The sequence below is a fragment of the Ambystoma mexicanum genome, chromosome 8 (assembly GCF_040938575.1).
Source record: "Ambystoma mexicanum isolate Mex_15411 chromosome 8, UKY_AmexF1_1, whole genome shotgun sequence".
Classification (NCBI taxonomy): domain Eukaryota; kingdom Metazoa; phylum Chordata; class Amphibia; order Caudata; family Ambystomatidae; genus Ambystoma; species Ambystoma mexicanum.
In genome coordinates this window covers 457,043,812-457,054,243 of record NC_090929.1, presented here as the reverse complement: position 1 = coordinate 457,054,243, position 10,432 = coordinate 457,043,812, and the positions used below count along the sequence as shown (strand labels likewise).

The following is a 10,432-nucleotide window of genomic DNA, read 5'->3' as shown; positions in this document are numbered from 1 at the left end:
GTCTGAACTCTAAGCCAGTGTCGGATCAGGGATAAGTGGTTGCTGATAACTGTTGGCAGAGCACCATGGGATAGGGTTTGCTGATGGATGCAGGCGGCCACTCTGACCTAGTGGTCAATGATGTTCCAGGCCTGCAGAACCATATGTGGACACCGATGAGCATGCTTAAGAGTATAGTTTGGTAAATCCTTTGAAAGGCTGCTACCCAATACACATTTATGGCCATTTGAATTAGCAAAGTGTACGAGCCATTTACCATAGAGACACACACACAATCACTAAAAATAATTACATTATACACAGAGGGACCTCAAAGAACAGAATATCTTTATTTTGTCATTACTATTTTCTCGAACGTGTTGGCCTTGTATTGCTTTAGTTTCTTTCCCATTGTAGTGCAAAATTCAGAAGGAAAAAAAAACCTCACATAAATAAATTAGTTCAAAATAACTTACCAGTAAATAAATAACGACAAACATTCACATTATAGAAGCCCCTGTGTGATACAGTCTTCCATGGTAGAACGGAAGAAGGCCTCAGATGCAACCACAACTCTATTCTGCTACAATAAGCACCTGGGTATTAACTGGACCACCAAGCAATAAATACCCAAGTGTTGATAGACTAAAAGGCATCAGACAACCTGAACACTGGACTCTGAAACAATAAACACCTGGGTATCAACTGGACCACACTAAAATAAATATCCAGGTATTGACAGGATACAAGGCATTAGACACCCTGAAAACCAAACTCTGCTACAATAATTATCAGAGACTTATCTGCATTTCTACAATAAATACCCTGGTATTTGGGGGTTACCTGAAAATAGGGCAACGTGGGTAGAACCTCCTTGTCTCTTCTCCTGCTCACAAACCACACTATCGCAATAATTTCAGGGAGGGTATCTCAGTAAGGAGGTTCCTCTAGCTCTGAAAAAGGCAAGGGGCGTCCCTATTGTGGCAACAAGCCTAGGGGGTTGGGGGTAGGGGGCTGGGTGTTGCGAATCCTTTAGTGGGGCTTGCCAGCTCCGAGTATGCCTGAGGTGTGTAAACTGCATCCAGGTTAGGTTTATGAGCTAGTGAGCCTATTAAGGGGCGCAGTCAGGAGATTCCCTCCATCTCATGACAGCACCCTGGCTCCTACATTTACCTCAGGAGAGAGGTTTTCTCCAACGCACGTTTGGCTGGCACGCTCCCCCGGTCCCCCCGCATAAGGGGCCAGCAGTATTCTCATACATGTGTGCATCAGAACCCACTGCTCCAAAACAGCATCCCAGTGGGTACCTAGGTCAGGAGGGTTCACCCTGGATCTCCAAGGTGTCTCAGGAGCCCCCTACATTCCCTGTAGCCTTAGGTAGGCACCGCAAGAACCAGAATGTAACCTGGGGGTCTCCTGTAAAGAAGGTGTGACCCCAGGCATCCCCAGGTTCTGGCGGATCCCCTGGCGCTCAAGTGTTCCTTGAGAATCTCATAGCACTCGAATGTGCCTCTAGAATCCCTTGTTTTTGAGCGTGCCACAAGCATCCTCTAGACCTAGAGCATGCCACAGGCGTCCTCTAGACCTAGAGCGTGCCCCAGGTGTCCTCAGGACCGCAAGCGTGACCCAGGTGTCCTCTGGACCTCGAGCACTCCCCAGGTGTCCTCTGGCCCTCGAGCACTCCCCAGGCGCCCTCTGGACTTCGAGCACTCCCCAGGCGCCCTCTGGACTTCGAGCGTGCCCCAGGCATTCTCTGGACCTCGAGTATGCCCCAGGCGTCCCCTGGACCTCGAGCACTCCCCAGGTGTCCTCTGGACCTCGAGCACTCCCCAGGCGCCCTCTGGACTTCGAGCACTCCCCAGGCGCCCTCTGGACTTCGAGCGTGCCCCAGGCATTCTCTGGACCTCGAGTATGCCCCAGGCGTCCCCTGGACCTCGAGCATGCCCCAGGTGTCCCCTGGACCTCGAGCATGCCCCAGCCGTCCCCTGGACCTCGAGCGTGCCCCAGGCGTTCTCTGGACCTCGAGTGTGCCCCAGGCGTCCCTTGGACCTCGAGTGCTGCCCCAGGCGTCCCCTGGACCTCGAGCATGCCCCAGGTGTCCCCTGGACCTCGAGCATGACCCAGCCGTCCCCTGGACCTCGAGCGTGCCCCAGTCGTCCCCTGGACCTCGAGCGTGCCCCAGGCGTTCTCTGGACCTCGAGTGCTGCCCAGGCATCCTCTGGACCTTGAGCGCTCACCAGGCATTCTCTGGACCTCGAGCACTCCCCAGGCATCCTCTGGACCTTGAGCGCTCCCCAGCCGTCCCCTGGACCTCGAGCATGCCCCAGGTGTCCCCTGGACCTCGAGCATGACCCACCCGTCCCCTGGACCTCGAACATGCCCCAGGCGTGCTCTGGACCTCAAGCGGTGCCCAGGCATTCTCTGGACCTTGAGCACTCCCCAGGCATCCTCTGGACCTCGAGCACTCCCCAGGCATCCTCTGGACCTCTAGCATGCCCCAGGTGTCCCCTGGACCTCGAGCATGCCCCAGGTGTCCGCTGGACCTCGGGCATGCCCCAGCGTCCCCTGGACCTCGAGCATGCCCCAGGCGTTCTCGGGACCTCGAGCGCTGCCCAGGCATCCTCTGGACCTTGAGCGCTCCCCAGCCATCCCCTGGACCTCGAGCATGCCCCAGGTGTCCCCTGGACCTCGAGCATGCCCAAGGCATCCCCTGGACCTCGAGCATGCCCCAGGCATCCCCTGGACCTTGAGTGTGCCCCAGGCGTTCTCTGCACCTCAAGCGCTCCCCAGGCGTCCCCTGTACCTCAAGCATGCCCCAGGCATCCTCGGGCGTGCCCTGGGCATCCTAGGGAACTTGAGCACGTCCCAGTCGTCCCCGTGGACCTAGAGCGTGTCCCAGGTATACTTTGGTACATGAGTGTGTCGCAGACATCCACGGAACCGAGTGTGACTTTAGAATCCCCATGATCACTGGTGTGCCCCACCTTGAGTGTGCCGAAATAATCCCTGGCTCTCACGTGCACCTCAGGAATTCCCTCGCACCTTGGGTGTCCCTCAAGAATCCTATGGCTTTAGAATATACCCCAGGCATCCAATGGCTCTCAAGTACGTCTCAGGATTTCCCTGGTTCTCAAAAGTGCCCGGGCATCTCCTGGCTATTAAATGAATTGAAGGGATCCTTTAGATATTGAGTGTGCCTCCGCGGATCAAGACTGTGCCCCATGCATCTCCCAGGCTCATGTAGTCCCAAGATCTCGAGTTTGTGCCAAGCACCCCCGTGCTCTCTAGTGCACCTCAGGGATCCACTGCATCCAAATAAGCCGTCAGGACATCCGGCTAACGAGTGTGCCTCGTGGGTCCTTTGATTATTGTGTCCCTCAAGAGGGTCTCGCGAGAGACGTCCGTGCACCAAGATGTGCCTCAGGATCAGGAAACAATGTGCAAGTGTTGGGAACACAAGAACCCCCCCCCCCCCGCTTCCTCCTGCCCGAGGATCATGGACAGAAACAGCAGAAAGCACGCAGACGTCCAGTGATGTTGCCTCAACACTGCTCTGGGAGGTGAAAGTGCACTGCCTCCATGCCCCTTCCATTCTTGCACTCTTTGCTGAGAAAGAAAGATGTAGTTATATAAGAAAATCCTCCCTGCTGGATGCGGGGTAGATACCCACCACTCAAACCTGGAACCGTGAATACTGTCGTTGCTACCAAATCCTACAGGGGTGAGAATGGAGCACCACACCACGTTGTTTCCCTTTTTGAAAGTGTTTGAAATCCCTCATGCCACATACCCCACATTAATGAAACCATCTGTTAGTCAAGGCCATAACCTGCACAATCAACAAAGGTGAAAAGAGTGTCATCCCCTGCGGAGGACGCCAAAGCACCCGCTGTCTGAAGAGAGAGATGGAGAGAAAGGGAGAAAGAAAGAAAGAAAGAAAGAAAGAAAGAAAGAAAGAAAGAAAGAAAGAAAGAAAGAAAGAAAGAAAGAAAGAAAGAAAGAAAGAAAGAAAGAAAGAAAGACAGACAGAGAAAGCGATAGAAAGAGGGAGAGAAAGAGAGATACAAGGAGAGAGAAAGGAAGAAAGATAAAGATAGAAAGTTAGAGGGAGAGAGAGAGAAAGAGAAAGAAAGTGAAGGACAAAGAAAGAGAGAGAGAGAGCGAGATAGGACTTGAAGGCGTTGAGCTTGCGCAGTGCTCCCATCACAGGGGCGGCAGTAGGCACAGCTAACCAATGCTTTTCTTCATTTAGGATTCCCCAGAAACCCAAATCACGCATTTCCATTGTAAGAGACGGGGCGGTGGAATTAAGTCAAAATAAATGAAAATGCTTTGGGGGAAACAAAACGATTCTGAAGCTCTGCTAGCCTATAAAACAGCACCCCAGTGAGGAGTGCACGGCCCCCTCTTAGAAGGAAGACCTACTACTAATCTCGGTACACTCCGCTTCCCTTCCCTATGCTGAAAGACAACGTTCCTTCTCCAATTGCCCAACCAAAAGGGAGTCTGTAACAGACACGCAAGCCACCCGGCAGCAGAGCCATAGCAAACGTCAGACATCTGTGCCACAGATAAACAAACTCACATTCACAAATCCCAACAAAAGCTCTGAACAAAAAGAAAGAAAAAAATGAACCCAACAAAAAAAAACATATACAAGATACATTTGGCAATTTCAACGCGGGATTAGGCAGAAAGTACTCTGGAATATTGGACATTCTGGATCAGAACCCAAAGAGTTTGTCCAAATTATAAATAAATACATAAATAAATGGGCAATTACATTTCAGGCTCACAAAAATAAAAAAATAGACAACCGGCCCGTGGGTCTGAAATGGAAAATAAACTAGAACTATTACATGACATGCTTGAGTGAACAAAAGGCATATGAGGCTCACTCTTCTGTATGTACAGTTCATCATACACATGGACTTCCAAAATATCGAATTTCATACAGCGCTATGACCTCACTGGGGTATTCCGCTGCTATACTGTGGCGCAATGATCACCCCAACTGAATGGAACTTACCAACCCTGAGAGGGATATCAAACGAGTGAGAGTTCAACGGGTGATCTGCAGGCCGACACTCAAAACTGGGTGCATTAACCGACTCTGCTACCTTAATGATGGATTTCCACAGCATTTGAGTTGGTACACATTACTGACAAGTAGTTGATTTCAAGCCATGCGCAAATGCACCGTACCAGTGTGTTGAACATTAGTTGTGTCATAAATGAGTTTAAAAAAATTATTTTAAATAGGTACTAGGCACAGGCAGCCCCATGCCTTCAAGGGTGTCAGGGCTGAGACGACCACGCGTCAGGCTCCATCCAGCCAATACGCAACATACTCTGTCTGGCCCCCCGACTATCCAGAGGCATCTCTTGTCAAGTCAGTCTCCCTTAGATTTCATAATGGTTAAATATAATCAATTCTTGGTTCCAAAAGTTGGGCAACAGTGGATTCCTGACAGAAAGATTAGATCCCAGCTCTTCCAAACTCTGGGAGAGGCCAGATTCAAGATTCTCAAAGCACCAACAGAGAGGTCAGGTCCGAAGCTCTCCAGCCACCGGGAGTAAGGTCGGATTCCAGCCAGAGAGGCGGGTCAGGGGGATAGATCTCCTCCAGGCTCCAGGAGCTAGTTCGATCCCCAGACCCGGCCAATGGGCTAGGAGAAAAGTTTAGATCTGAGTCACACTTGGTTCCAGGAGAGGGGTTACAGACTAGCCATGAAGCAGCCAGAAAAGAGTGTAAAACCCGGACTCTCCATGCACTGGTGGAGAGGTCAGATCTCAGCTTATCCGGGCATAGCGCGAGGTCCGATCCCAACCGCTCCAGCTCTGGATTGAAGTTGGGAGCACATGTAGCATCCAATTTGGGAGGAGCGAACCACCCCCTCCTCACCACCCCACCCCTTTTGCCCCCCTGGACTAATTATGTAGGTTTCTCCTCTTGCATGTCTTCTATGCCAGGGTCCCCACCCACTTTAAAGCTTTGTTTACAGAAAATAAGCAAATACCTCTCCCGAGTCTCCCCCCATAATTCAAGCACTGTATGGCAAGAAATGTCGTAAATGCCTTTTTAACCAATACACCCACTCCCCGGGCCACACAACTCTTGGGATACGGCAGTGATCTGTCTTAGACAAGACTTTTCGCTCCTCTGGCATCCAGAAGATAGTACTGTTGTCTTTTTTTACTCTACATGCGTTTCCTTTCTTAGTTTAAGGCATCTTTCTGAGGAGGTAATCGCTGGTCTCAAAAACGGATTCCAGGATAACTAGGAGAGATGTGGGTTGGGGCAGGGGAGCGAAGGGGAAGATCACCATTCGCCCTGAATCTGAGACAGAAAAACAGCTTCCTTCTGTAAGAAACAAACTTAATCCACTGCTGGGGAGCAGAATAACTTAAGGAAGTATTCAACTGTTTGTGGGAGAGATTACCACGGGAGGGTGGGGATGGGCGGTTGGTGTAGCTAGTTACCCAACCTTCTAGCTGGAATCCACTTTCTACTAGATGCTTTCATGCTGCGAAACACCGTTTTGGAATTGATGGCCGGGTCCTACATAGGTCAGGGAATACATTTCTACATAGGTCACAATGTTGACAAGAACTCTTTAAAGGACACACTTTTTAAAAACTATGTGGACTTCAGCCTGGGGCAAAGCGTAACCTTCTAAACAAATTCATATATAGGAATGATAGGCGTGCTAATAGAGGGATGATGTCAGGACGTAGCTCAGAGATCTCTGACAAACAGGATTTCACATTCAACACTTTCTTCCCTCAAAATAAGTCTAAAGCGGATGAGAACAATCACTCCGCCGGCAAATAAATGTTAATGTCTCCTTAAAGGCTTCCATAGAGATAGTCAAATTAAAAAGCAAATAATATAAAAGAATCTGCCATAGGCCAAGAGGCTGGGAATAGTGGTGCAATGTGTCGGTCAGATTGCACCACCTGCACTGTAGATGTCCCCTCTAGGCTACCCAAGGATGCTCCTCAACTGGCGTATCCTCCTAAGCGAGTAGGACCATGGGGTTTTCCTTTAAAAGCCAAAGGCCTTCCTGTCTGCCACACACTGTAGTCCCCGTGAGTTGAGGTAAGACTTGAGTCTTTGTCAAAGGCTGGTGGACGAAACCGACAACGTTGGCGAGGACGGTGGGGGGAAATTCAGCAGTTCCAACACAGCCACGCCCACGCTGCTCCGGCGCGTAAACATGCACGAGGCCGCCACCCACTTGTTGGTGCGTGGGTTGTACTTCTCAATGGAGTTGAGACTGGAGCTTCCGTCATTGCCGCCTACAGCATACAGCCAACCGTCCATAGCCACCAAATCATGTGTGCTCCTAGAGAATGCCAAAAAGGAAACAATACATGACTATTTACCAGGCAATTGACATGATCGGATACCCTGCAAGCACAGCGAAGGGCCCAACATACTACTCTTTGTCTCAGGTATGCTACAAACAAATGTCGGTTCCTCAGGCCCATCTAACATGTCCCTCCCAGGGATGCCCTGAAAATAAAACAGGTAATCCGTGGCCTATCCAGTCCACCCCACATAAGCCTAATATATATATATATATATATATATATATATATATATATATATATATATATATACACACATACAGGAAATTCATTCATACAAGCAGGCTTTGTATTGCAGGTGTGCTACAGATACACTGGATCGCTGGATCCAAATAAGATGTCTCTCCCAGGGACGTTGTCAGGAAATCTACATAATTCACGGACCAACCGGTTTGTCAACACAGGCAGGTTACCAATATATGCAGGTAACCCAGGGCCTAACCAGTCCCCTCCCAGGCATTTGAACCCTAGGTGACTCAATGAGCCATCTATGCAGTCACTACCTGCTACAGATACAGGAAACCAGGTGTTCCTTCCAAGCCGATGGGGCATGTCCCATCAGAAACACTACAAGTGCAGGTTATCCGTGCCAATCAACCTGCCCAAGTGCTTCCATCAAGTGCACACAACCCAGGGACCAACCATGACTCAGGGTCAAGTCCTGCAGCTGACTATGTAAATGCACCTCCTCTATAATTACAACATATTGTGCTATGATGCAGCAGCTTTAAGGCATGTAAGAAAAGTGCTTTATCAGCCAACCCAAAAAAATACTTTCAGGATAGCCCCAACCCCCACCAACTGCAACATTAGTAAAAGAGTATTTAACCTAGTCAGAATGGTAGATGCCCAAGCAGCCAAGAGGAAGTGATACAAACTGCTACTGTACAGGCAACACACACACACACACACAACAGGTACTGCAGTGGCAGCCGAGAAAGCTTTCCCCGCATGCACAGAACAGTGTCACACTGTGTTCCTTAGAGTCCAGTGGCACACTCAAGGGAATATCACAGGGGGCCATGCCTTAGGGCAGGATCGTTCATTATCCACTATGACCGTAAGCAATCTCCATCCCATGCTCCCACCCCGAGTATAAGCGACCCCCACACACCAGGTCCAGTTTTTGTGGCAATGATTGTCAGATCACCAGCTCCCCAGTTCCCTCTTACCACACCGACCTGCGGATGTTCATGGGTGCCACGCTCTCCCACGTGTTGGCTTTGGGGTTGTATCTCTCGACTGAGTTAAGGCAGCTGGTGCCATCATTTCCCCCTGCCACGTACAGCATGCCCTCCAGCACTGCCACGCCTGCGCTGCTTCGGCGGCTCAGCATGTTGGCGATGGGTGCCCAGGTATTGATCTGAAGTGGGACACAATTTATTATTTATCACAACGTAGCCTGGCCCAAAACGCACCCATTCTCCCTCTCAACTTCACAAAACTAAGTTAATTTACCAAAAATCCAATTGGATCATGAAGTTTCTTTTCATATTTAATATTCATAAACAGCCAACACAGGTTTCTACCCTTTCACGGTCTTCCTCAGGGCTGTAGCACAAAATAATTACCCACATGCTATATTCATCAAACATCAGAAACACTCATTCATTGACAGAACACAACAGAAAGTAAAAAGAATAGTCCACTATAAATCTAACACCAATAGCCCCAATTCAACCGGAACAGGGGCAATACAGGGCCTTCATTTAGTACCACATTTGTAGAGTTTCATTATAACATTCCTTGACATCAATACATGTTTGACACTGCAAGCCCAAATTATTGTTACACAGGTAAGTGAAAATCGCAACAAAAGGGAACCAGAGGTAGGGAAAAGGAAAATGGTCAGTGTTCGGCACAACATGCCCTCAAAAACACAAGGCTCCTTCGGGTGGATGAGCGGGTGGGGTTACAGCTTAAAGTGTGTGTGTTAGTGTGTGTGTGTGTGTACACGCACGCACACATGGTCACTGAATCAGGCAAGGAATGCAGTCCTCAAGAGATGCCAACACCGAAGTTGGCATCTGTAGTAGGCAATGTGCACTGACATCAGAGAAGTTGGAGGGTGCTTGGTCTTAGCCCATCCTTCATTGTACCAATGTCAGCAACCTTTGGCTCTCCAGATATTTAGCACTAAAGCTCCCCATCAGACCTTGCCAGCATAGCTAAGGCATCATGTAAGTCATATTTCAAAAAAAGGTAGCAGGCGTTCCTCTCCAGAAAGAACATGGCATGATAACCTGTTCTGAGATGAGAGTTTGCAGCACACGCTTTTTGCTCACTGTACCTTTCACCGATAGGAAATATCCATTTGCATATCAGTCTTTGTCCCGCCCACATGGGCAGTCCAGCACCGAAATGCTGTGGCAATTCCTCTCTGAATAAGAGTACCAACAGCAACTCCATACACATGTTTCAGCCTTGTTGGGCCTCATCAGTGAGGTGAAGCTGTGCCTCTCTAAGCACAGTGAGCGGGGAGTCCACGTCTGGTTGCCCCCAGGTAACTCAGGGTGACCAACCCCAAGTTCCTTGTAAATATTTCAAAAAAGGTAGCAGGCGCTTGAAGGGAATTGTCATAGCATTTCGGTGCTGGACTGCCCATGTGGGCAGGACAAAGACTGATATACAAATTAATATTTTGCATCTGTGAAAGGTACAGTGAGCAAAAAGCAGATGGCTGCGAAATCTCAAAGTGGTTAGAAACCACTGAAGAGTTTATCATGCCGTATTCTTTCGAGAGAGGGGCGCCTGCTACCTTTGTTGTATCATGCAAGTCATAGTCTGAAACATCTGGACAGCTGTAGGTTCGAGAACCAGATTATCAGAGGTCAGGAACTAAAGGGTATGACGTTCCATTACTTTTCAGCAAAATCTGTAATCATTCTCTTAATATAGGTGACCCAGAGTATAGTTACAAGACAGGAGGGAAGACATTTTTATTTGTTTTATCTGCTCCCCTGTTGGGGATGATTCTAACCTGAGCACTGTGTGACTAATCAACTTCCGGGACACCAGTGGTCCAGGGATAAATATCGGTTTCTAAACCACCAATCAGCCCCACACCTCTAGTACACTA

General features: G+C 49.3%; 1 protein-coding gene across 3 annotated transcripts in view; it reads right to left on the bottom strand.

Annotated features, from left to right (window-relative positions):
• Positions 1-306: 306 nt before the first annotated feature.
• Positions 307-10,432, bottom strand: part of KLHL17 (kelch like family member 17) — a 443,767-nt gene continuing 433,641 nt past the window's right edge. For all 3 annotated transcript variants that reach the window (XM_069610061.1, XM_069610062.1, XM_069610063.1), the window contains exons 11-12: positions 8,535-8,716; positions 307-7,328 (exon numbers count right to left, since the gene is read on the bottom strand). In XM_069610061.1, coding sequence (XP_069466162.1) covers positions 7,100-7,328; positions 8,535-8,716 — 411 coding nt within the window. In that variant the 3' untranslated portion in view covers positions 307-7,099. The remainder of the gene's footprint in view (positions 7,329-8,534; positions 8,717-10,432) is intronic.